General features: G+C 49.0%; 4 protein-coding genes across 4 annotated transcripts; 2 read left to right on the plus strand and 2 right to left on the minus strand.

The window, feature by feature from the left end:
- Window positions 1-316: 316 nt before the first annotated feature.
- EDB82DRAFT_99223 (uncharacterized protein) lies at window positions 317-2,594 on the plus strand. The gene is made up of 3 exons (XM_025738098.2): window positions 317-790; window positions 840-1,705; window positions 1,762-2,594. The coding sequence occupies exons 1-3, from the start codon at window positions 407-409 to the stop codon at window positions 2,327-2,329; spliced, it is 1,818 nt and encodes a 605-aa protein (XP_025588133.1). The 5' UTR covers window positions 317-406; the 3' UTR covers window positions 2,330-2,594.
- A 4,462-nt stretch (window positions 2,595-7,056) lies between these two features.
- Window positions 7,057-8,197, plus strand: EDB82DRAFT_99366 (phosphoribosyltransferase-like protein). Its single transcript, XM_025738076.2, has 2 exons — window positions 7,057-7,681; window positions 7,740-8,197. Exons 1-2 carry the CDS (start codon window positions 7,180-7,182, stop codon window positions 7,883-7,885), a joined length of 648 nt encoding a protein of 215 aa, XP_025588131.1. The 5' UTR covers window positions 7,057-7,179; the 3' UTR covers window positions 7,886-8,197.
- A 144-nt stretch (window positions 8,198-8,341) lies between these two features.
- EDB82DRAFT_491567 (glycosyl hydrolase family 47-domain-containing protein) lies at window positions 8,342-12,026 on the minus strand. Its single transcript, XM_025738065.2, has 2 exons — window positions 11,524-12,026; window positions 8,342-11,469 (listed from the first exon to the last, which is right to left on the minus strand). The coding sequence occupies exons 1-2, from the start codon at window positions 11,713-11,715 to the stop codon at window positions 8,509-8,511; spliced, it is 3,153 nt and encodes a 1,050-aa protein (XP_025588130.2). The 5' UTR covers window positions 11,716-12,026; the 3' UTR covers window positions 8,342-8,508.
- A 2,989-nt stretch (window positions 12,027-15,015) lies between these two features.
- Window positions 15,016-16,849, minus strand: EDB82DRAFT_491629 (uncharacterized protein). Its single transcript, XM_065608390.1, has 2 exons — window positions 16,437-16,849; window positions 15,016-16,337 (listed from the first exon to the last, which is right to left on the minus strand). Exons 1-2 carry the CDS (start codon window positions 16,569-16,571, stop codon window positions 15,408-15,410), a joined length of 1,065 nt encoding a protein of 354 aa, XP_065465894.1. The 5' UTR covers window positions 16,572-16,849; the 3' UTR covers window positions 15,016-15,407.
- Window positions 16,850-25,879: the final 9,030 nt, after the last annotated feature.

A 25,879-nucleotide genomic window follows, 5' to 3' on the forward strand; every position in this document is an offset into this window, starting at 1 on the left:
AAACATTGATCTGATAAGATCGAAGTTCTCCTCAATATGGTGCAGTTAGTGGACACGGAGCTGCATAGAGGGGCCCTGCACTGGAGTCCACTCAACGTGGGTAGCGCGCGTCATGCCAGGAATTGGACCCCTGCTCCATTTATCAGGCGAGAGTGTTACGGAGTAGCACCTACCCAGCCTGACACTTAGACAAAACATCGGCTTTCCTACTAACGAGACCGACATTTCCACGCAGTCGTTTTCTTTTTCTTCGTCTTCTAAACCTTGAAGTATCAGAATCACCAACAATCAGTGCTTGGTACATAGAACACTGGGCTTTGTACAAGAACGCGACAATACATAACCTCTCAACCTTTCAATGTAGCCCGACATCAAGACCATTACACCGACTCCCTTCCTCTATCCCATGCCCAGCTTCTTTCAGTTCACGCAGGGCACCGAGTCGCATGTCCGTCCGAACGACTCGGCCCCTCTTCTAGGTCGTTTTCGCGCTGTTCCTCCTCGCCCAGGTGCCGTCGCTCGTCGGCGCAGTCAGCTTGGTCTCTTATCGACTCCCTCTGATAATCGAGGCAGCGTGCATATTTCTGGATACGGTGCCTTTGATGCACATGCCGGCGGGGACACAGACGATGGCGAATATGATTTTGAGGACAATCGCACTATTTGGCAACGAGCATGGCAACGGTGGGTATTGGATATTTGGGTTCATCCGAGACAGTCAGCGGTGAAGAGGGTTGTTGATAAGTGGTGGAGTCGGTATGCATTTCTGGTGTTGATGCCGGCTTTGTTGGTACGTTTTTGCGCTACAATGAAGAAAAGTCTGGACTAATGCGATTTAGGCTGTTGCATGGTGCGCTATTCCATTCCCTCAGTACAAAATTCCTGATGAGGACTTTGTCGATGGAGACGAAGATAGTCTCCCCGATGGACGTAAGGTGCCCGGTCATGGAGCTGCCCGAGTCCAAGTCAACTTTTGGTTCTTTCTCTTCGTCTATTACAGCTTTTACAACATGACAGCTCTTATATGGATCACAAAAGTGTTCAACCTCTACAGCCTCAACTGGTGGCCGCAATCCCTCGGCTTTCCAGTTACGGTTTCACTAATCGCCATCTTATCCATCGCTTTGCCCATTCCGATTTATTACAATGAGGACCTGCGCGATATCCTTCTTCACAACACAGCCTGGATCTCTTGGACATTTGTTATCATGGCGTTGCCCGTCACGATCGCTTTCGTCATCCTTACCACCAATGAACGACACATTGGTCTTCGGCATTCCCTGTCAGAAACTCAACGAATTTTCACTACGTCATGGTGGACCGGAGAGCCGGACACGTTTAACGGCGGTAGGGATCGTCGACGCCGAAACGTTACTGCGGAGTTGTTTGAGGTAGATGTAACTCAAGTTGAGCCCGAGTTGCGACCCCAAGGCGTTAGGATGCGCAGACGGTGGTTGCCAGCCAGCTTTGTTCGTTTCCTGTGGTTCTGCATCGCTCTATTCATTGGTCTCATGGCTTATGTGATCGGAGAGGCTTATGCTGAGATCTATCTCCGGACTTTGCCGCACAACAACTTGGAAACAGTAGTGTACGTTTACGGCTGGGTTGCTACGGTGCATCTTTTAGACGCCTTGAGTGGCTGGGTTCTCGGAATCCGAGAAGGCGAGCGCGTCGGAAGCTATCCTTTGAGTTGGATCTTCAAACTGTAAGCTCTATTTCTCGTATCTATCTACGTTTGCAACTGCTAACATGCCCTTGAAGATATTTTATGTTGACTTACCAGATGTACGTCCGCGCACTATACGCCCGACTGCGTTCACCAAAACAGTTCATCACCCTTCAGATCATGTCGTCAACTGGCCTTGTCGTCATCACGCCTATAATGATGACCTCTTTTATGCACAAGACTCTGACACTGCTGGGACTCAACGCACAGAGTTTCGGATCATATCAGAAGCTTCAGACTCGCAACATCTTCATTCGCTTCCTTGCCGAGAACGTTTCCATGGTTGCATTCCTTGGGAGTATTCTGGTATTGCATTTTGGCGCCAACAAAGACGTATACCCGTATTTCGCTTTTGACACTGAAGGCGACGAAGAGTACAATTTCGGCCTCACATTCTACGCCTCGTCTGTAACGTGGGCGTGCGAGCTGGTGGCCAGTGTTGCTGTGCGGGTCCTTATCCGAATCTGTTTCCAAATTGATGTTGGTCTTGAAGGGAAACTCGACTTGGCTGTCTGGCCAGAACTGATGCCAACGTGCGTAGCAGTTATGCTGCATGTATTGCAAAACATGTTGTTTTCCATCATTCGGCTACAATTCCATTGAGTGGCAAAAGGTGAATGTTGATTCCTGGTCCCATGGGGATCAATCAGGGGCATTCGTTCACGTTCCACTAACAAAGTGAGTGAGGGTCGGAACGGCCCGCGAAACGTTGCCGAGAGGTGCAGCTGTCGGCTAATGCGTATTGCACTGTGGCCGCAAATCCTAAAAGGTTTAGACGGAGAAACTGTGCTTTTCCCGAATCGTTTCTGTTACTCTTGTTTCATCAATTGTCATTTCTGTTTGTCTTTGGAGAGGGCATGCGGGCATGGTTTGTCTAAGACCGCGAAGAAGCGTTTGTGATGCAGGCATATACCCGTTAGACCGTTTTTCAAAGAGTTGCTGTTTTATTTTCGACTTAGTATTAGATACCACATAACTGTTTAATGACATCATGATCGTTTCTGAGCCATAACAATTCCGATTTAAACCAAAAAGTATGTTAAAAACTGCTGTTATGCTGTGTTTGGAGTTAGGTCTGATGTTTCAAAGACGGTTTTCAGACAGCCCTCTGATTGTTAGTACTCGAACTATATTGACTTTGTCACATCTCAAACTGATAGAACTCCCAATAACTTACGATGGCATGAGGCTGGGCAGGCAGTAACAAGCAGGCAGCAACATGTTGAATCAACAGCCAGCTCTCTAACGGATTTGGCCCGCAATGAAGGCAGCTACATACATATTCAAATCGCCCAGCCATGTCAGTCGATTCTCAGGTAATAGTCTGCTGCATGCGGCCCATCAGTCTAGTGCCTGCACGAAAGTCATACCGGTACGACTGGACCCATATATCGATGCAAATGGCGACATGCCTCTAGAGAAAGATGGAGACCCCTATATCGAAGACTCGCGTCGAGCGGCTCCCCGCAAAGGTGCCAAAAAGATGAACACGCAGCTGCGACTAATGCAAGACTGAGCCAGTCTCCTTTGGTGGAATGAGTATAGCAAACGGCGGTGAAGATTGGGAGCTTATCAACAGCCGGTCAATCGATACAAGAAGAACTGGATGACGCGGCAGTGAATGAGCAGCCGGTCAAGAGTTTCTGGAGGGGAAAATATGCAAGACATTGGATCAAGAGCTGGGGAAACATGGGGCACAGCATATATAAGGTGCCCATAGTTGCAGAGCGGGCTGGCGGGATGTCCGCCACCGATAAGACAAACATGCCAAAATAGTTAGGAGACAGGATACAGAAGTGGCACGATTGCGGACGCACGACTAAACCACAGCAACGTCCTGCACAGCATTCAATAAAGCAACCTGGTGGCTGGGATCAGGGCTGAAGGAAGAGATCGCAGCAGCAGATGTGCTGGCTCACTAGTGAGACCTGCGCAGGTCTGACACTGGTGAAAGAGCCTTACCTCTAGTTGTGGCAGCGGCTTGCAGCGAGCTGAAGCGGTCGTCTAAGGTGGTCTGGCTGGAAACAATGACCTAACTAGTCGAGCTACATGTTATCATGCGGGTGCAGCATTGTATGCGTGAACCCAAAAGTACCTGAGCCGTATAAGACATACATTATGTGCCTCATCCTCATCAGTAAAGATGCATTTCGAATACAGACGAGAGCTAACAAAGCCTGGTTGGGTTGCATCATTGTCAGAATTTGAGATACTCGATAAGTGATAGTGACAACTGGCCAACGCAACCGAAAGTTGAACAAAAGACGATATCGGCATACTGTAAACCATGATAAAAACCACGGCGGTGTTACCCTGGCAGTATGACTATAACATGCGGCCTTGGTATACGGTCAAACGAGTCAAGCCAAACCAGCAAGCTTAGGCTGGGCTGGCTTCGTTGGCTGTTCGGTTTGTATTGTGGAGGACTCATCGAGATGCAAGGCGTCCAATGTTGATGAGCCGAGCGTTTTGCATGCCTTACTGTAAAAATGTGGCCACTTGCTGGGCTGCGCGTGTGTGTGTAATAGCAACGATTGCGCGAAGAAAGCCCATCAAGTACAGGAACGCTGACAGAGGTTACAGAGCATTTTACAACAAGCAACAAATGAGCCACAAGCCTCGACTTGGAGACGAATACTTGACTCGGCTGTCAGCCGTGATGGAGACGAAGTAAGAGAAAATCGCTGGATATATGTAGCTTTGCCGAATCACAAGAGGGTTGGATGCACCGGATGATACCTACCCTAGGTGCTCTGTTTAGAGCCGATGGATGCCCCCTTCCTAGGGACATGTGCTGAAACGGAAATAAAAGTTTCATTTTAGGAAGTGAAGAGTAGGGAAAGAACAAAGTGACTGGGGAAAGAGCAAAGGAACCTAGCAAGGGCAACCTACCTAACCGTTTCTTTCCTTCTTCTTGGGAGTTGCCTAAAATGGTAACGTTAGGTTAACTGAACCACTTTCTCTCGAACAAAGACTCTCTAACCGATTCTTTTTGAATTAACTTTGACTGTTCAATAATCTATCCCTGACCAACCATGGGCAATACTGTTATCTGAGTAAATATTTGTGACGAGCGATATCTAATAATAGTAGATCTGTCACTTATCAACGTCAGCTGTGAAGTGGAGAGGGTTGCCGACATTGAATCGGATAAAGAAGTTCACTATTGGGCGCGAAAAGCACCACCGGGAACACAGATAGAGAAGTGCGATTGATTTAGTACGAGTTCTACTGAGCTTTCTAAGTACCTGCTTATTTCTTCGCATTTGCAAGTACTGTTGACTTCCCGAGGTTTATCTAGCATTTGCCCGTGCATTATCCGATCCCGACCTAAAGTCTTGTCTATCTACTATGTACTGATGTAGGTAAGAAGGAAAAACTTCTAGCGCCATGCTAAGGATACCTCGAGTAGCAGCAGGCCCGATACTGGGGTAAAGCAATTAATTGGATATTAATGCTTGGGTTGTTCAAGGTTTAAGGATCGATAAAAGCTCACGGATCGACACAGCCGGGTGAGTTCGGATAAAGCGTAGGATTCTATGGAATGCTGAATGGAGTCTCTGGCCTTTGTAACTACCGATTATTGTTTATGATGATTTCTTAAAATAGGAAACGGAGCGCGCTGGATTGCGCAGTGTCGTGTTGCTTTTACAAGGACCAATACGGGCCAACCGTCATTCAACGGGGTCCATTGTGTGGCGGTTAAGTATGTTTGAGTTGGCTGGAGCTAGTCCCGCGATCTCGAAATATATTAATGTACCTGAATGGTACGAGCGGGCATCCTGGACGTGTGCAGAGTAGCACCGGGCGACTGGCCGTATTCCTCGACCTGTTACGGCTTATGTTTTCCCGACACTTTTATAGAAAGAGGACGCGCGGTAAAGAGACTATGGCTCTCAGTTGAACATCATGTATGGAGAACACAGTCGTGAGTTGTATCCTGCCGTGTTTCGTTTTCTAGCCTGCATATTACCTACTAGGTAGAGTCCGATTCGTAATTGGTACAGCAGAGCACAATCTACTTATCCAATGAGAGAATTCACCAAGGGGGCAGAGTTAACGATTAGCATCTGATATTGCATTGATACTACTCCGATACAACAACCATGCATGCAGCCCGAGAAGCATGCATTGACTGTTGTGGAAAGATGGCGTTTGACATATCAGAATTATCACGCAACTGGCTGCGTCAACATACAAAGTGTTTCATGATGGTACAGCTGGCTGTAAGATTGACTAAACGATTGCTAGTATCGCAGGTTGCAACGCAAAATGTGTTGCCTGCATACAAGGTTTCCAGTTAGAGGTATGCCTATTAGTAGTCATGGAATGCATTCTCTATTTGATGATGCCTGTCCTTTACACATGAGTTGGGTGATTGGACTTGGTCGAGTCATGCAAAGACTAACACAATGAATCGTTGATATCACCTCACCGGGCCCGCTGACCGCCGGCTTTCTTGTGTTTTTCTGACGAAACTTGTGTTAACGTTTCTCTCAAACCGGCCATGCTTTGTCTTTCGTTTCTCTTCTGGTGAGATATTTGCTCACAAATAGTTGCAATCAAACACAAGACGGGAGGTAGCAGTGTGTGGATGTTAGTTTGTGGATATCCATTCGTGAATCATGATACCTCCACAGTACCTCAATGTTACTTTAGGCACTGCTGGGGCTAGTGGTGCGTGCTGGGCATTGATCACCAGCGGGCCTAACGGGCCTTTGTTCCCCGACTCAGTGGCCAAGATTGATGAATCCATGGCTGTTGTCAGTGATGAGAGAGTTTTGTAAGTCAAGTAAGAAAAAAAAAGTTGACAAAAATTTTCCCCTCCCCCACCTTGCAGCTTGCACCCCTACAATCGAAGCCCTGTCGGTTTCCCCTCCATTAATCGTACTTGCCCTGCCGTGCCATGCCATTCCCCCACCATGCCCTGAGTGCCTGCCTGCCTCTTCCCGGACGCCCAAATAAGCAGTGAGCATTATCGCTCGACCTAGGTTGCACCCCTCCTGCCTCATCATCCGTCTTTCGGCTGCTCCCTCGTACGAATAGAACAGGTAACTTCCTTGTCCACTTAGCCAAACCAAACCTAAGCTGGACTGTCTGATTGTACCTGCCCATCATTCTCTGCCATCAGGTACCAAACTAACAAGGTATCTCAGTAGACGGAGCACGTACCTTCCTTGTACTCTCTTCCCGCCTGCCATTTTCATTCACTAAAACTATTGTGACCTTCTTCCGACACGGCTTGACCACCGACCACCGACTACCTACCTAAAAAAATTCACTCCTTGAGCCTGGTAACCCTCCGCTCACCCTTCCTTCCCCGACATTGTACCTTATCCCTCGTCTCTTTTCTCCTTCCTCCCCTTACTTGCTTCTTTTTTGCCGACCCTCCCACCCTTCTTCTAACCTGCCTTCCCTCTCTTCCTTCTTCTTCTTCTCTTCTTCCCTCCACAATGAGTGCCCAAGATCCCCTCTCCTCTACCAACTCATCGTCAGTGACAAACAACACTCAAGATGCCTCGGGACGACAGCCCTCCTCCTCCGCCGCCGGTTCCTCCGAACTCTCCGGTGCAAAGATAAGCCTGCGCAAGTCGTTGCGCAGCTTCCCCGACTTCCCTATCCCGGGAATTAACTTTGTCGATATTATGCCTCTTTTCGCCGACCCAGCCGCCCATGCCACCCTCGTCGAAGCTCTCGAACTCCAGATCGCCGAGGCTTTCCCTACCAAGCCTGATGTTATCGTTGGCCTCGACGCCCGTGGCTTCCTCTTCGGTCCTGGACTTGCGCTTCGTCTCGGCGTTCCTTTCGCCGCTGTTCGCAAGCAGGGCAAGCTTCCTGGACCTTGCGTTACTGCTGAGTACATCAAGGAGTACGGCAAGGACCTTTTCCAAATGCAGGAAGATGCTGTCCGTGAGGGTCAGAAGGTCCTGATCGTGGACGACATCATTGCCACCGGTAAGTAGCTTTGCTTGCTTGGAGCGTATACTCGACAAAAACTAACGTGCTTGAATAGGTGGTTCTGCAAAGGCTGCAGCTGAACTCGTCCAGCAGCTTAAGGGCGAGGTCATGGGATACTTGTTTATCCTTGAAATTCCTGGACTCAACGGCCGTGATAAGCTTGGCGCTCCTCCTACCAAGATTCTCCTTGAAGACGCTTAGTCGGTTCATGCCGAGCTCCTCTTTTCCCGCTTTCAACAATTAAACGACATTGGGCCATAGATCGACCTCAGCCAACTCTCTGTGAGTCACGCGACGACGCATGTGGGGGAATCCTGTTAGACCTGCAAAGTCATATTTTGCCATATTTGTTTTTGAACTTGATGGGCGGTGGTTGTGGACGAGTTTTTACAACATTTCACTTATTTGTCGAGTGGGATTTATACTGGTTGGCGTTTTGTGGATGTCTTTTTCACGATTCAACAACAGCAAAAGTCATTTCGGGTTCACGCATATAGAATGGGGGTTTAGGAGAACACTTTGGTATAGCCATATAAAGAAAGATCTCTACTAATTATGACGCGATGGCGGTCTTCCCTGCGTTTATTGATGGCCTCGTTGCTATGTTCATGATAGAGAACTAGAAATCAACTTGCTCCACTGGGTTTTATTCAATATAGATTTTGAGTATATACAAAAGAACGCTCCTTAATGCCGATATGAGCGACCTCTTTCTAATATGTCTTTCTGCCATATCCAAAACATATCTACACTGCTTATGCAGAATTGGTGCTGAGACGCCACTAGTAAAACTCCGAGACATGCATCATGTACTCCACGTTGTGTTATAAGACAATGGCGTTCTCTATGAGCATCCCCTGACTCTCTGCCAGGTACTTGCGCCGCATTCCTACACCCTTAGCCTCGCCGAAACGCGCATAATCGCCTTTGGCACCACGCATAAGGACAAGCGGCACGCCGTTGAGCCGCTCCATGCCCCTGGGCGTCAACTGGGCTACCGTCAAAAGAGGACGTACAATCTCGTCGGCACCTTCTTCTGGATCATCTTCCTCGTCAATAACAATGACAAGTTGCAAAGAGTGAGGTGATGACGAGAAGTTAGGAATACGCTCCAACTTTTCGCTAAATGAACAGCCACCGCGACGGAGAACTATAATTTGATGTTGTCGAGATGACGACTCGGGCAGCGGAGCATCACAGGCATGGCCACCAAGGAAGGTAGTTCGCCAAGGAAAGTTAGTGGCAGGTTTGCGGGAGTTATAGCTTGGCGAACCGGCCATCGGCGTGTCAACGATTGGCGGCATCGGGAAGGCACCCGGTCCGGTCGCCGTGTATGCCGACCAACGGAGAGTAATGGGGCCGGGACCGCCCCCTTCGGACTCAGGAATATCGGTGTAGGCCGGTTCAAAGACGGAGCTCACGGCACGGAGTAGTGATTTGAAAAGAGATTCCGACGGGAGAGCCGCGTGACTCGCAAGAATTTCACCTGATGCATTTACACTCTGAGCAGGGGCTGGTGCACTGGCATTCAGTTTCTCGGGAGCGTCAAGAAGTAGGTCGATCTCAACTATATCTTTTCGTCGAATGCAAGTAAAAGCTTCGTCCTTGTAATTTCTTACATGTTCTGCATGGAAAAAGACATTCTCATGTTTGCCAAGCTCTCTGCCTGCTGCATGCGTGATTCTCCAGAGACGACCTGTTGACCCGCTGCCTTGTTGTCGCTCTAATTGGAGTCGCATGCCGTCAAGGTTGCGGACGGTCGGCCCGTTGTAACTGTACCACACGAGAGAAGTCCCAAAGCGAGAAACGAGTGAGCTGGCTGTGTCACCGGGCGGGAACTCTATCCATGCCACGACTCGCTCAGCGGGCGCGGTGCATATGCCATCTTGCGGCAACATTGTTGGAGGTAATGTCCAGGGAAACATTGTGTAATTTGTTGTCGCTTTGTATTTTATTACCAGACCCCTCTTCTTGTCAACAACCTCGACAGCCTTGAGAGGGCCGTGGACGTTGGGGGTGTTATGCAAATCGACAAACAATGCGACGCTGAAAAGATCAGGGCGGGCAGCTGTGGCCGAGCCAGTAAGTCCTGCTACCGTGGGGACCGGACATGAGTGGGTGAAGCTATCATCGTCCATATTGTTCCTGGAGGCCTGGCGCTTTGCCACGGAACGCCGCAATATAGGCTTGGGTTGATTCCGCTTAGGAATGATAAGTGGATGGCCCTCTGTTGAAAACACGTATGCAGCATCAACCTTGTTGAGAGGATGGTCGGGGTCAAATAGCAGATACATATACTTTGTGGTTTCGCCGAGAAAGAAGCTCTCCATTCGATCAGACAGTTCTCCTGTTCTGACATCTTGTATACCAGCCCAACCACAGTGTGTACGGCATCGTCGTTCAATGTCTCTCAAAACCATCTCGCCAACATGCAAGTACCATGGGTCCTGTGTGGCACGGTATATATAGTATGTTGACTCTATGAACTCAGGGCGACCTGGCCACCAGCCAAGCCCCTGGTCAACATTGTTCTCACGAACAGACCATCGCTCAGGCAATGCAGAGTATCGTGTCCAGAGAGCAGTATAAACAAGATTAGCTTCTATAGCTTCCTCGACTTCGCCCGCCATGGCCAGAAGGCCAGGGTAAAAAGCCCCTAGACTGTCAATCCACATGGTGTAGGGTTGGCCGGTTGTCCGATGAATATTGGAATAGTAAGGGTAATGACTTCTGTCGGTATACAGATATCGCTTCACCGAGGCATGGGCTTGATGCCATGCATCCAGGAATGCCTCAGAGCTTTGTAATTCGGCGGGAAGAGGAGGATGCATGGTATTGGGGTCATGCCATCCGGTACTACCCCGTCGATTGGATGATGTTTTGTTTGGCATGTCGTGTCCTGACAGCAGGATATGGCTCTTCAAAGCATATTCGAAGAAGCTATCCATACCGGCGCCGATTCCGGCATGCGGGCCAATCCATTGCCCGCCTTCCGCATCCAAACCGTTGCCAACAAGTCCAATCTCACTCCTTCTGCCCCAAACCGCCCAAAAGGCCCGCTTAGCTACTTGTTCGAACCGATCATCCCCTGAAAGTCGACTCAAGACAGTAAACTCAAGAGTGAGACTTCCAGCTCCGGCACTGCATGTCTCCGTGATTTCTACCGAGGAAGTTTCTGGTTTGTTCTCGCCCATTTGGCGAAATAGAGGAGAATTGGTGTAGAAAGGAATACCATACCGGAGGTTCACTCGTGGGTACGGTATACCTGTATCCGTATAGAAAGCAGGGAGAAGCCTTTGCCCAAGATCGAGGGCAAGTCTCAGAAGCTGACCATCGTAGTTGAAACCATTCGGCCATGCGATGGGTGCCAATTCAAGAGGATCGTCGGCTTTGGTTGTCCAAGCAGGCTGCACGACATATCCCGCGATAGGCAGCTCTCCTATAGCAAATAGATGTGAACTGAGAAGACCCCCTAAGCCACGAATGACAGTTTCGAAGACCTGAACCTTGCTATCGAGGTCAAACCCAATCGCCCGTATGCCTTGGCCCGAAACGCCTGGGCGCCCATCGCCGTAGTATCGTACAAAGTCCGCTACACCGTCCTGGAAGTCGCTCAGCGCTTTCGAGCCTGTTCCTGAATCATCTTCGGGTCCGCTAGCGAGGATCGCGAGTGTCGATAAGCTATCGATGAGCGTAAGGGAATAGTTCCCCAAGGCGTCGTTCAACCCAATATGGGCGGGATTTTCTCGATCTCGTGTTAGGGGTTGGCATGTCAGAGGTCGGAGCTGTTGAGAAGATAGTCAATATTATGCGACTATCAACGAAGGTGCATGCCATACCTCATCTTCGGGGAACGCATGCTTCATGTAGTTGTTGAAGCCATGATAGAACATGTCCACAGTTTCTTGACGCAACCGCCCAAGGTGGTCTTGCCGCATTGCTTGCGCTGTCCATGATAGAACAGCCCATGTCAGCAATTGCATTATTATCAAGAACATTCTGCCTCTTCGCTCATGCAAGACAGGACTCATAAGTGCTGGCCAAGGGGAAATGGCGCTCGATGACTGCTAGGCTCATCGGGGAGCGTAAAGACAGTCAAACTGGCTTTACAGCCAAGAACAAGTGTATGAAACGCCTCAAGTATGGCGCGCGACGGGCGCTCAGCGTCGCGGTTTGGAGATTGAAATGGCAAAGCCGTTGCGAAGTCTTAGTGATAGTTGTGTCTTGTCATCATACCGCCACCTGTGGCTGACACGTGTGGCCCCTGACCTTAGTAAAGTCTGGACTGAGTATGAACATGTCAGAATAGTACTATTTTACTGAACTGTAATTCAACGTTAGGAGCAACTTTCGAAAACCAAATCGATTATTATAACCTGTTGGAAATTCTATTTGCCCTGACAGTGAGTTCAGTATGTGCACCTTGAGTGCTTAATAACTTAGTGGTGAAGCTGCCCACTCAGTTTTGGTTCCACCGAATCATCTGATTAATCATGGCCATCATTGGTCGATTCCCAAACTGAGCACAAACAAAAGTAGGTATCCATATAAAGCTCCATCGGACTCTCGTACACCTACATAGTAACAGTGCCACAGCTAATTCCGACTCATCGCGCGTATGTTCCTCCAATACCTTTTCTCCTTCCGAGGCCACGCTAGATGACATTCATGGGGTGCGAACCTCAAAGAAGAAATTCCAAGATCCGAGGTCACGATGAGAAAGCTATATGCACCAGTGCGTCACAACCCTGGCGCTAGGTAAGGCGGAAGCGGGCCCTGAATAAAACGTCACTTTTAATAATCTCGAGCTAACCATATTGCAGTATGGTCCCGGTCCAATCCATAGGCGGGAAGCCTATTGAATTGTTGTACATACGTACGTCCTCGGCTCGGCAACGACGACGCTTCTGTCTGTGCCGCGTCCTTGAGATTGAAATAATCAGATCAGTCTCCACTCGGGAACCGTTGATGATCTTCCGCTCGAATGAATTCATTACTGTAACGACGCCAACTCGACGGATCCTGGCGTACCATCTAGATTTTATTCTCTCCCACTCGGCCTATACGTAAACCAGATTTAGCAACCAGACGCCGATATTGCTTTGGCGAATTGCATAGGCGAGCAAACGACCTGGCTTTACACAGCGGGATACGACATAAGCTTGTGAACGTAGTGTTCCTCGCACGATACCCGCCTGCGTTCATCCGACAGCCTTTCTCCTCGTCCTAGCTCAATCTCAGAAAGAAAACCGGCCATGACGGCCGATCGCCGTTTGATAGGTTCTTTAAGGGATGAAGTCGATTCTCCTAGAAGTAGTCGCTTAAGTCACGACATGTAATCTTTGTGTCATGGGCGCATCGATCGAAGCTTGTCCCGGTCCAACAACGCTCTCCGTTTCTGCTTCCCATTGATATCATCGATTCACAGATACCATGAAGACGGCTCCAAGGAACTTTCGACTCGAAATGCCAGGATACTGACTTCTGGTACTTTGTCGCTGATTGTTGCAGAGCAAATCTCCGAGTAAGCTACTTCACCCAATGCCCCCGACACTATTATATTTGGGTCCCAGAAGGACAACGGCTGCACTCGGGTTTGCAGAAACCTTGATACTACTTGCCTACAACATAATTTAGCCACTTAATATCCTTTCAGACCCTCCCTTAGGCTAGTTGTTATCTGTATCTTAAGCTTAGGTCTTGAGTTTTTTGCCATCCCCTAGGCTGCTTCCATGTCACTCGTCTTTTGCTCAGTTCTTCATACAGTCGCCTTTTCAGGCTTGTGGGTTGTCAATATTGTCTTCAGCGATCGCTTTGCAAGCATCAGTACGCACTAGGTTCGACTCATTCTTACGGTCCTGATTCTCACTTGCAGGTACATGCTCCCTGTCCCGCACCGATTCCAAGAGGAGAGTTTTCAACAATCGACTGCACACTTACCTAACCGCCCACCAAATAGCTAATGTCGTTGCTAGCGATGCGTTCTTTGCGCCATCAATGGTGTGCAGTGGCACATTTCATTAGCAGGCTATTGTGTGATGTTTTAGTTCAGGCGTGGTTCTTCTCCACAGAAAGGACAGGGGCTGCGCGCACTGTCTTATGAGCGTGTCCAGGAACTGTCGCTGATCTTGCAAACGGCTTCTCAGCCCGTCAACTATCATTCAAAAGATGACGGAGTCGATATTTATGTACATACCTACATACTATGATGCCTCTGATGCGACCTGGCTGAGTGTAGTCAGCAGCGCTAAGCTCGCGGAAATTCCTAGCCTGTAACTGGGCAAAAAAGGCCTCACATCTCTCACAAGCCTCGCATTGCCGAACTGTCAAACGGCGTGATCTGCATCGGGGGCTAGAAGCCTGAATCCCTGACGGCTAGGGCGTCCACGACTCCATGGATGGGCCGTTGTACTCCACTAGTTTAGGCTCAAGGCAACCCCGTCAAGCTTGTCTCGACACCCTCCTGGTCTCTGCTGGCGACTTGAGTCCTCATCCTTGTCGACCTGACCCAGCTGGATGCAAGTTGCAGCGAAAATCAAATTTACTTGAAGCGCAATTTTCCAAACTGTCGGGACCGCAAACAAGGACAAGTTTGTCAATACGAGCTATGTATTGTCCGCCCCCTTTCTAAATCTTTCCAGGTCTTTCGTGTCCCCCCCCTCTCCTCGTTCTTATTGACAATCGCACGAAAGATAAGCTATCTAGTCATTGCCATTCATAGGCCTAGACTGTGTATGAAGTCATTTGTTAGTCATTCGATCTTGTTCATGCAGGATACTGCTGCTGTCTCGCAGCAATGAAGTCGGAATTCCAAAACGAACAGAGGAACATTTAATTGATATGATAATCTCATTGTCGAGCTGTGCAAGTCGGTCAAGGAAAAGTCTCGATTTGGCAAAACCTTTCTCAGGAACCTTCAAAGGAACATCGCGAAGCACCACATTCTTCATAGTCGGGAGCCAAAAACAAATCAACATTCCTCTGAGCTCTATCTAAAAACTGTTCCTTAAGGGGGTATATATGAAAGGACTCTTATATGATATGTGAGGTCCATAATGACGAGGAGAAGGCTAGATATAAAAGAATTATGAAAAAGATACAAAGAAAGTGGGCTCTTCGTTGGGAAGATGAAGTAGTCTATAATGTTGCCTACCCAGAGAGCATGAAATGGCCGAAGTTTCAGAAGCTTTCTGCCTTATGCTTCTCTGCGGCCCTCATACATGGGCTGTGATATTGGACTCAACCTCATCATGTGTTGCATACGGTCGTTTCTTTGCGGCATTGTTCCAGGGTCCATCTTCATCTGCTGATCCCACATTTGCGTCTCAATCATGTTGGGATGGTCTCCAGGGCCTTGCTCCTCCATCTTCATATTCGGAATGCCATGGACCTGGTTGATGACTTCGTCTTCATGTGTTGTATGCGAGCCAATGCTCATCATCTCGTCGTTGACCGACATATCGTTGTCAACACCATGGCTACCGCGCTTTCTTACCGATTCCGGCTTGCGTCGCCGGCGAATGTTGGCGCTGCCATAAGACTCCATATAGAGACCTTCTTCGAGCTTCAGATCATTGACGACTTTGATCTCAATGTCGCTGGCATTTAAACGCATATTCCGAGAACCACCTAATTCGTGGAATATCTCAAGAGTCTGCTGATAACGGTTCTTCTCGACACGCAACCAAGCTTCTCGAAGCAACTCCACCTAGGAATAGTCAGTCTAGAGCTTGACATATTTTGAGCTAGGGTGACTTACATCTTTTGGTATCCAATCATAGTACTTAGCTCGACCTCGTTTGAACTTCATCTGCAGCATCTCCTTGCCAGGACGCTTCTGGAAGCGATCATGAAAGTCACCCTGAATACTTTCCCACATATCCTGGCCCTTCTGGTTGCGGTGTTGCCAGCGAGATTCGAAGATGCAACGCTCCTCATCGGGGCATGTGCTTTTGAGGGTTGGCGGAACCTCTTGGCCGAAGCAATTTTTGTGCTCACTCACAGGGTCTTCCTGGGCAGCGGTTCGAGATGTACCTGGCCGTTTCGAATGACGCTTTTTAACCCGGCCACTGGCTTGGAAAGCAGGTTTTCGACGCGGGGATGCTGTTAGAGAGCGTGGGACGCCTGCAGACTGAGTGTGCAGAGTAGAATCTTCGGGGCTCTGCCGACGGCGATACTGGATTGGGTGTGACTCGCTCAGAAGAGGCGTGGCAGGTATTTCGCGATGGTGAATACCCATTTGAACTTGGTGGTCGACTGGAGGGCCCATATTGACATAGTATGGATGCTCCATTGTCTGTGGCTCTGGTCCGTTCGACACGCCAAAAGCTCCCATGTAGGGCTCAGGTGGTCCTGGTGTTCGACGTCCATCATGGACATAGCTGGTATGGAGAAATTCTCCTCCGCCTGGCGCCTGTGAAGTCATTGGCGAACTCGCTGCTGGTGACTGGCCGTTTACGTCGAAGTGTCCTGCCCACTGCTGGTGGTACATTTCTGAACTCCCTGGGGGGGATGGTTGCTGGTTGGGTGTGCTTGGGGGAGGAGGATAGTGAGGCCCAATCTTGGACAATCCGTGCAAAGGAGGAGAATCCAAGACTGAGACTGGAGTTAAGAGGTTTGGATCACAAGGGATGCCGTTGAAAGGCGACGAAATCTGCAAAAGTGTGAGTTTTGCCGTTGTTGTTGGGGAACGGCAATGGCAGAGCGCAACGAGAACAATGTTTCGCTGGGTTCAGAGGAAATAGTAACTTACAGTTGAGTAGGATGTCAGTTCGTGGTAAGCAGAAGCTGTAGTTGTAGGAATTGGGTCGTGCAAGATGGGAGCTCCCGAAAGACCAGCCGACTGGGGAAGACCTGGGGCAATATACTGCTGCTCAACCATGATCATGTGGGTATGAGTTTGAGGGATCGGACAGTTCAGTCCAAGTTTGTTGGTTTATGGGCGGGGCTGTATGATTGGAAGTGCTTGCAGGCTAGAGATGGATGTTGATGTTGTGGCTCCAAGTTCAAGATTCAGTCCGAGACCGTTGCATTTATGACTGGCAACCAAGATACTCTGAGACGGCATCAAGACCTGGCGAGGCAGATAGGAATGATGGAAGTAAAAGACAATTCAGCCTTTTCTGGCCGCGGCCGCTTTTTGAAGACCTGGGTGTCCAAAGATCGAGGCCAAGGTCAAGGTCAAGGTCAAGGTCAAGGTTAAGGGCAAGGGCAGAATGTAGGAGTTGAGGGAGACGGAGCCTTGTGGGGTCACAGACGGCCCGGCCTTTTTGTATAAATGGTGTTTGGAGATGAAGACAAGTGGAGTGCAGATCGTTGGAGTGTAGGTAGTTCTCAAGATCAGGACAGCTGCTACTGCAGTAACAGAAGTAAAGTACTAGGACATTCTTGAGAGCCGTTCTTTTACAAGTCTAGGAACCTCATGGACCAAGTGCCAGGGGGCGAATGGGGAAGGGCTGGGGTGTGTCGAGGATGCACTGAGCAGAGAGGTACCAGGGCCTGGTGTTGCCTACAAAGTGGAGGGTTCGCTTTGGGTCTATGATGGCTTGCTACCTACTACTGTATCCTCTTTCCATGCCAGGGTACGATACCTAAACTGTCGTGCATATGGATAGCCGCCGAGGGGTCTAAAGCTGTGAATGGGCTGGAAATAGGGAAAGGCTAATGGCAGTGTACGTGCATGCCAGTGGATATGACGCTGGGACGGAGGGGAACTGGATTATCGCGGCTTGAAGCTTGAAGGGGTGTTTGAAAGGGAGTAGAGTAGAATTGTAAGTGGATGTGGCGTTGACGTGGGCATGGGCATGGGCGTGAATGTGGACATGGGGGGTAGGGGTTCCTCCATCCATCCATCCATCCATCCATCTCATCCTATCCCAATTATCGGCCAGCAACTCATTCATTCATTTATTCATTCATCCATTCATTCTTCTATCCTTGTCTAGGTGTGAAAGAAGAAGAATAAAATCGGGATGGAGTCACATCTCTCGACAAGGAAAACAACACCGAACTTCTTCGGTGGTTACTTGGAATCCACCACGGATCGTGACAATGTCGTATCTAACTTGGAGTGAGGCAGAATAGGCACTGTATTCTGCCTGAGCAGGTGCAGTGGGCGGCCCTTTCGCTGGCCAAATCCGACCCAGACATGGTCTCGAGCAGTCCTTGCGATCCGACAGTCTGGATAGGATATGTAATGGAAACACCTGCTTATCAGTCTGGTGACCGACGGCGGCAATAAGGAAATGAAGAGCATGTTCTTGAGGAAATTGCGACCCCATCCACCTCTATTCCGGAGCTGTTGTCCGGAGTGATTTATTGGCCAACAAATATGTTTCGGATGACAAGCAATTGAAGAAGATATAAGTTCAATACGCAAGGGCAGGCCGACTATAAAATAACATGGCAAAAACGTCTATACCGCAAGCCACGGCTGTGAGAGGGGCAGACAATAGGATAAACATAGCAAAACGAAGAAACTAAGTTGGGGGCTAAGAGGCAAGCTGAAGCTAGGAGCACTGTCCATCACAGGACATACACACTTTCAGGCTGAGCTAGCTAACGGGGGGAAACAAATCAGGACTGTCCGAAGACAAGAACGTGGATCTAAGACTGAACCTGGACCTGGAACTTGACTAGAGATGTTTACAGAAAGGGAAAGTGATGACTAGGATGAGAAACGCAACAAGGTGGGGAAAAGAGTATGATCAAGGACCCTTTGTCGTCCTGGATGAGGGCACAGAGACAAGCAGAAATGTGGGAATTACTACACTGTAGAATACAGTAATTGATTGCACACAAATTATGGACAATGAGTCTCTTCTCATCATCCACCAACGCAGGGCATCTGAGGTTATGACGGACAGAACAGAACGGCAGTGCTATCTCATCATATTGCAAGGGATGTTAGCAGGAACGCGGGACCTCGATAATCCTCTGCGGGCCGTTTGGCGTACATCGATCTTAAAGATCGGCAGCTTGAAAAGAAAGGGTGCGCCAGTGACGTTTTGTTGCCGTACTGGGTTTATGAGTGGATGGGAGGACGGTAGAAGAGGGCAGAGAAGAGAATTAGAAAGACGCCATGATCTTAAGTGGGAGCAGGGATCTGAAGGGAGCAGCGTAGCAGTAGTTTGAGGCTGGGTTAAGGTAAGACAAGGTCATACCAGGCCAGGCCAGCACTGTACTGTATGTATGTACTGTAACACAGCTAAGACACCTTGACACATTTTGTACGAAGCTACCAATGGAGAAAAGAGTCTAGAGCGATTACAAGAAGAAGATTTATGTTTCCTCCCTAATCTCCGCTCCCTTTTTCTCGCGTGCAGATCCGGCAAAGTAACAACAATAGCGAAAGCGGAACTGACACGGAGACGGAAATGGAGATGGAGGAGGAAAAGGGCCAAAAAAGAAGACAAGACAAGACAAGACAACGACAGAGAAGAGAGTGACTGATCATGCCTGCAACAGCCTAGGTAAAAGCCCATTGACCCCACTACTCGTCTTGGCATCTATCGGCAGATTGCCTCGTCATGTGCGGAAGAGAATTGAGCGGAGCACAATATTTGGGGGGCAGAGCATGACAGGGCATGCTGAAGATTCCGTCAATCAATGAATCAATCTACACATCCATCAGCTGCGGTTAGCGACATATACGCCCTGCTGTCGATAACAGAAAGAAAACTGCCATCACCAACATACATCTGATCTTATCCGATACACGCGCTGTTGAGAAACGTGATAGGACCGCGTGTAGCGCGAAGCCCTTGAACAGGAACTTGGTTGCAGAAAATGAGCCGTGTTGGCCTTGACGATGTAAAAGTCGTCTCTTTGGGGGGTTTCCCTCCTTTGGGGGTGCTAAATTAACAACTGTCTGCCGCTGCTCTCGGTTCAGAAATGTTTTAATGGGTAGGGTGCTGTCATGGCTTCCCCTGGTCCGGGGATGCGACCCGAGCCCGAAGAGGCAACCGGCAAAATGACGTTCAGCAACAGTCCGTCACCTCTAGACAGGACGTTATTATTTTTTGGTACAGTAATTCACGGCAATGCAATGCATGTTGATTCAGGTAGCCTACCTGATAAGTGAAAATGACCTCCCTAGTGAAAAAGTTAAAAAAGAGAAGGGTAAAAAAGCAACCACATATCCCCAAACCAGGGGCCTAACCACATCGTATCATGGGCTCGACCCGTCTCGACTCAACTCAATTCATTCAGAGGCTGGCTGGGTACGGTCATATGTCTTGGATACTCCTATTGACGGTGTAGCAAAATATCACAAAGACATGAGTAATTGCGATAGGTACTGTAGTAAGCTAATACCAAGTTTGCACCTCCACTTGCACTGCGCAATCTGCAACCCATAACATAACATGGCATGCGCCTGGCTGCGCTTCAAAGTTGACAGGGGTATCGGAGTTAGGGATTGACCCACCATGGCATAGCGGTGCGGCCCCGCAACTGGCCACTCAGCGCTCTGTGCCGCACGCTAAAGACGCTAGAAAGCTTAGCTTACCAGATTCTCGGGACGCGCTAGGACGGTCTTGATCCCTGTAAGATGACTCGTCTTCCTGAAGTAGGATAGACCGAGCAGGGGACATTTTGCTCCAGCTGTGGGTAGCTCTTGCCTTGCTCAGAGATATCATTGGTGGTCAGAGGGATCAGACCTTGCTCCTACCCCAATCGATAATCTGAACCAATAGGCGGCAACTCCGGCCACGAGCACTTTTCTCAATACAGTATAGCCGGCACGCGCGCGTTTACTCTTCTGTTGGCTATCATTGGACAATGGTTGGACTGCAAGCGAACGTCCTGCCAACTCATTCACGCCGGGTCTTGCCTACCTTGCCGTGTCTCCCTTGCACACACGCCCCCACGCTATTCTAATTTTCTACCTCACATCATCAAAATCAACGTTTTGCTTGACCACTGACGCGCTTTGTCGTGCCGATAACGTTTCCTTTCTGGCAATGTCACTCACCGATCTTTTGTTCACGTAGTCAAGAGCAAGCATGTGCACAACTTGCGCGCCATAGCCGCACTCGGCTTGTTGGGCCAACAACCCACGATATCCCGAAATGGCTCCTGCAAAATCACAAGCCAAGTGCCGCGCGATGGTGTTGGTCGTATCAGGCCCCTGGGCGTCATTTCCTCGCCTGTCGTTCTCGCTACGACACTACATGTCGTCTGATAATTCACACCTTCGGCTGGTCCCAACGCCACCTCCGTCGCTGCCGCCAGATCTGGGGTTTGGTCGAGGTTCCTGCAGATCCATCCTCGGATCTAACGTCGCCGGTAGTAGAGATGATATAGCCTTGCCATCCAGTATCTATCCACTGGATTAGGCATCGATTTGGATGCTGTCCCGGCTAAATTGCTCCAATTTCCGGTTCGTGAACCGCTTTTCACACTTTCTCGGGCAATGAAAAGACGCCTCGCCTTCCTCGACGGTTTCATGACATTGGGCCTTGTGGCCTCAGATGTGGCTTTGCCCATTACTATTGACCCTTGAACCCCGAAATGTTTTTGCCTCTCACTAGGGAAGCCATCTTTTAATCAACGTTTCTCGCTATCGGCCCTCTGGAATTCAAGGGAGACCCTGTTGGGAAACCCCCCGCCCTAGCGTCGTGTTGTTGATGCTCTTGATTTTGTTTCCGGTTTCACACTTCTCCATCTAATTTACCCAACTGCCGGGACACTTTACATGGCAATTCTTTGTCCTGAAAAGGAAGGTTTCGCGGGACATTGCTCGATTCGATGTTTTTTTTCGAGGCGAACTGACTCGTTCACGCCCACTCTAAGCGCTCTTATCACGTCAGTATCCATGATCATCCCCTCCAACTCAGAGCATGTCAACACTACCGAAGCCTGTTTGTCGCGGTACTTTCAACAAGCATCTGAGGTTTGCCGCGATTATTCCGCCTTGTGTGTGTGAGCTTAGCCGCGGGTTTGACGTCTCCAATTTCAACCAAAGAGTTCGTATATATCGGCCCCCAGCGTTACATTTCTGTCTGACCCCCTCCCCCTTTCTACCAGTCAAATTTCGAATCACACGCATGCTCGACACAGCGAGCGGTACCAGATTTTCGGGACTCAACAACACGTAGCCCATGTTTGCTACTCGTACGTTCGGAACAAAACAGGCAGGTGATGGCAGGGCTCAGCAGCCTTGACTAGCCCGGTACTCTGCACATCCGTCTACAATAGCGGCCCCCCGCTGTGACATGGTTCCTACCAGGATGTACCTTGCCATCGGCCAGCTCTGTGGCCACTGATCAAGTCAACCTGATAGAAAGACGTTTTCAATTAGTAGCTAGGCTGATTTGCTTCAACAATGTGCTCCGGAGGATGCACGCACAGGCCCAGGGCAATGCCCCCAATTCACTTCTTCCCTCCTTGGCAGTCCATCTCTCATCATCCATCGGTCGATCATCGTTCAAGGAACCTTTTCCCTTGCCCGAGCCAATATCGTGGGGTGCTGGACATCTTGTCCTCCTTGACCCCAGCCGCCTATGCAGCACTATCTCCTCACATCATGATCGAATGCAAAGCCTATCAGTCAGTGCAAACATGTGGCACAAACATCTGGGAGGCGCAGTGGCAAACAAAAGATACTCAGCTCTGTTTGTGTCACTATAGCAAGCTGGGCATGATTTGCTTAACAAGGGTAAAGATGGAAACACCCATCGCATGGCAACCGCACTACATTCTTCAATACGCCCGCAACAAGCATGGGCTTTCCGTCCTTTTTGGGAATCAATAGAGACTTCCAGGGAACAGCTCATTTTGGCTATCCATTGTTTTGAATGTAGATCCAGCTCCTGGGCATCTTGGCCTCCACTCGCTCGACTTGGTGTCGAAACAATGTTCCGTATCAGAATCGGCCGTTTCTGCCACGACCATTCATCGGCGTTGCCAGTGCATGGATAGCTTGAGCTTATTTGCCATCTACCCTGTGGGAGGGGCGCGATAACGTCTGGTTAGCGGCCTGTCAGCATCAGGGCAACTACACATCGTCAGGTTGCACCTGATAGCTTCTAACAGCTTGCTAACTTTGTCCCATTCTCTCTTTCATCTGTCATAGAAAGAACATGGAAAGCTCTTGGATAAATTTCAAAAGCTGATCCATCTCAAGCAGTGTTGCTGAAAAGAACAAGAGCTGGGAACCCGTTCCGGCTTCGATACGTCAGTAATCCAGATACAGTATGATTCAGTCGCCTGTAACATGCCTCGCCAGTGCTTGGTTTTCCTTGGCACGGACTTGTTGTAACCTGACAAGATAGCCTATTCACATTTCTCTTCCTGCCATCCATCGGCGATAGGAGAGCTGGCACCGCTTAAGTAACGTCTCAGCCCTCCTTCTAATTACAGCTTTGTACAGCTTGTATAGAACTGCGGTGACGGTGCTGCTCAGTCTCTGAAATTCAAGGAGCATCGAAATTGTCCAAAAAGACCCTTAACATGTGGAACACACATCCTAGGACAGGATAGCCCCAGCCGGATGTTATAAACATTTACTTTAGACGCCAGAGTGTTGCCCATGTAGGCATGTCACAGGCATTAACCGTCTTTCTATCTGCCATAATACTGGGTTCGCTAGGCAGAGTTCTGCTCACGGCACCTACTGATTTGGCATTACTCAAAATATGTCCTTACTCTTCTTGAGAGGGGGCATTGGATAACCCTGAAATCGAATCGTATCCCTTCAAACTGGGCCGTGCTTCAGGATTTACAGCACAGGACAACATCTTACAGCTGCTAGCACGGTGTTCTGGAAGGGAAATTGGAGGGCCAGGACGCCACTTTCGGATTTGGCTATGCACACACAAGGAATGCAATGGATAGATATCACAAGCCTCTACGATTGAGGGACCTGTCAGAGTGGGTTGGCGAATCAGGTCCGGCACCTCCAAGCGCCGTCTAACGGCTTTTTAAGTCTCTGCGTACTTTTAGTGAAGCGGATTGGGCTAAAGTAAGCTGCATTGCTCTGCTCGCCCTTAGTTATTCTGCTGAGTGCAGACTGTAGGGCTTATCCTGGTGCAGATCTAGGGCCAGTTTCATAAGTAACCGTGGATAACCCCGGGCCGTGGCTGTTGGTTGCGTTTTCTCAACTGAGTGACAACGGCAACCAAGAGGCCGAAATTAAGTCGACTTTAGTCAAGGGACCTTTCCAGCCCTCAAAGGCAATCCAAAATCCAAACTATGAGTCATGTTCTTCAATACCCCTGACTGTTTGTTTATAAATTTCCGGCGTCCGGAGACTTGCAACCAGATGGAGATTTTGAGATTGGAAAGTTTGTGTGGAGTCGACATGGCACTACTCATCCTCTCGTTCTCAATGCTGGAGCTGGATCAATTATTTACATTATTCTGCATGCACACAGCACAGCCTGACGAGAATGCCTTGCAAACTAATGTTTTGAAACAAATCGCCTATCACCGAAATTATATCGTTGACGATGTACTGTCGTTTGACGGCGCTTAATCAAAGCTTCTGGTTCGTCTTCAACCGCGATACCAGATCCCAGACCATCCCATGTAGCAATGGGTCTGCAAAACGGGCCACAGGCATTGCCAGGCCTGAAATAGCGACCGCACCTTTCTTGACGACATATGCCATGCCAGTCTACTACAAGGCATTATCTTCAAGTCTTGCGCCAAGAATCCCACTGCTGAGGCTTTCCAAACTTTATGCCAGGACGCAAAGTGCTTTACAAGACAGTTTCGATGATTTCTTTCGAATTGTCGAGCAAGGAATGTAGTTGTTTCAGGCATCACAGCCACCGGCTATAAATGATCCTTTCTGATCCACCAAGCTCACATTAATACTCTGATAGACACAGGCCCTTATTGACACCAGCCACGGATACCCAGAACAGCTATGTACTTTACATTCCAGAGTCGAAAGCACCAATGAATATGTTGAGGCTCCGACCAAAAACGCCATGGCTGTATCGTTTCTATTGTGGCAGGAATTCGGAAATACGTTAAGATATTAAACGGCTGTGGCGCCCATTATTCTATTGTTCCTGCACTCTGACAATCAATTGAACCACGATCGACATTGCACAGCCAACGACAGACGGACTTGTCGACGCTCGAATAACCCGAAATTGAGGCAAAGAAACCAGGAAATCAACCGTGCCGTTTTCTGGGCTTTATACACTTGGTCGATAACGGCGATAAATGCGACTGATGATTGCGAACTGACTCCCGTAACCAGGATTCTGGGTCCATGAGTTGCATACCTATTCGGCGATTGCTCGCTTAGGTCGCGTAGCGAGCCATGCTACCTCGAAATGAGTGATGAGTTGACAGTTGTTCCAAAGTTGATTAGATCTACAACCTCTGAAACATGCCTTTTTGGGCTGTGCTTTGTTGTCAAGAGTACTACGCACTTTTTACTTGGCCCCATAAAGGGTCTCCATACATGATAGACGAAATGGAGGCAGGATGGTGCGTGCCGCCAGGAATGAGAAAACAATCCCTCCCTGTCACTCGGTGTCAAAGTCACTATACCTGGCATGTCTATGGGTACGTACACATATATGCCTGCATCGGCTCACGGATCAAGGCCCCGCGTCTCCGTTTTCCTACATCCTTGCCTTCAGGTATTGCGGATTGTCATGGGGGAGGGTTTTCTCTTCGCGTAACCTTTTCCTTTACTTGTTGGCTTTCCTTCACTCCGTCTCGGAACTGTTATGCCTTCTCACGCTGGTAGATACCCCAAATCTCATGTGCAGATCCCTTGAGATACCAAGGTGCCTGCCTGTCTGCCTGCAGGCATCTGTGGATAAACCAAGGAGAAACTGTAAAAAGCACGAGTTGGAAAATGTGGTATGAATCATGTGTTGTAAAGAACAAGTGTGATTAACGATTGTATTGTGCTCTCTGTCATTCCGCCATGTCGCATATAGACTAAATGTATCTTTGCTTTCTTCATGATCCACTTGCCTCTTGTGAGGGATTCCGTGTTTTAGTCCGCTATCGATCCATCCCATTAAAAATACGAAAACAGAAGTGTGACGATAGAACCGAGTCACAAGGTGAAATGACCATCGCTGAACAGTCTTCAACCATTACCCTGTCAAGAATACGAAACTAGTGTGAAGAGAAAATAGGAAGTGAACGTGGAGCCCGGACTTGCCATTGTGCAGACCTAATATCAGCCAAGAATGCCGGGCTCGCTTGGTTCGGTGAATG

Source organism: Fusarium venenatum (assembly GCF_020744135.1).
Source record: "Fusarium venenatum strain MPI-CAGE-CH-0201 chromosome Unknown EDB82scaffold_1, whole genome shotgun sequence".
NCBI classification, from domain to species: domain Eukaryota; kingdom Fungi; phylum Ascomycota; class Sordariomycetes; order Hypocreales; family Nectriaceae; genus Fusarium; species Fusarium venenatum.

What these genes read in the sequence shown, in the direction of transcription:
- EDB82DRAFT_99223 (XM_025738098.2), top strand. Translation starts at nt 407, where the DNA reads ATGCCCAGCTTCTTTCAGTTCACGCAGGGCACCGAGTCGCATGTCCGT. An exon ending in TGTTGATGCCGGCTTTGTTG is followed by an intron (nt 791 to 839) that starts GTACGTTTTTGC and finishes AATGCGATTTAG; the next exon opens with GCTGTTGCATGGTGCGCTAT. An exon ending in TTGAGTTGGATCTTCAAACT is followed by an intron (nt 1,706 to 1,761) that starts GTAAGCTCTATT and finishes ATGCCCTTGAAG; the next exon opens with ATATTTTATGTTGACTTACC.
- EDB82DRAFT_99366 (XM_025738076.2), top strand. Translation starts at nt 7,180, where the DNA reads ATGAGTGCCCAAGATCCCCTCTCCTCTACCAACTCATCGTCAGTGACA. An exon ending in GGACGACATCATTGCCACCG is followed by an intron (nt 7,682 to 7,739) that starts GTAAGTAGCTTT and finishes GTGCTTGAATAG; the next exon opens with GTGGTTCTGCAAAGGCTGCA.
- EDB82DRAFT_491567 (XM_025738065.2), bottom strand. Translation starts at nt 11,715, where the DNA reads ATGAGTCCTGTCTTGCATGAGCGAAGAGGCAGAATGTTCTTGATAATA. An exon ending in ATGCGTTCCCCGAAGATGAG is followed by an intron (nt 11,470 to 11,523) that starts GTATGGCATGCA and finishes TCTTCTCAACAG; the next exon opens with CTCCGACCTCTGACATGCCA.
- EDB82DRAFT_491629 (XM_065608390.1), bottom strand. Translation starts at nt 16,571, where the DNA reads ATGATCATGGTTGAGCAGCAGTATATTGCCCCAGGTCTTCCCCAGTCG. An exon ending in AACTGACATCCTACTCAACT is followed by an intron (nt 16,338 to 16,436) that starts GTAAGTTACTAT and finishes ACACTTTTGCAG; the next exon opens with ATTTCGTCGCCTTTCAACGG.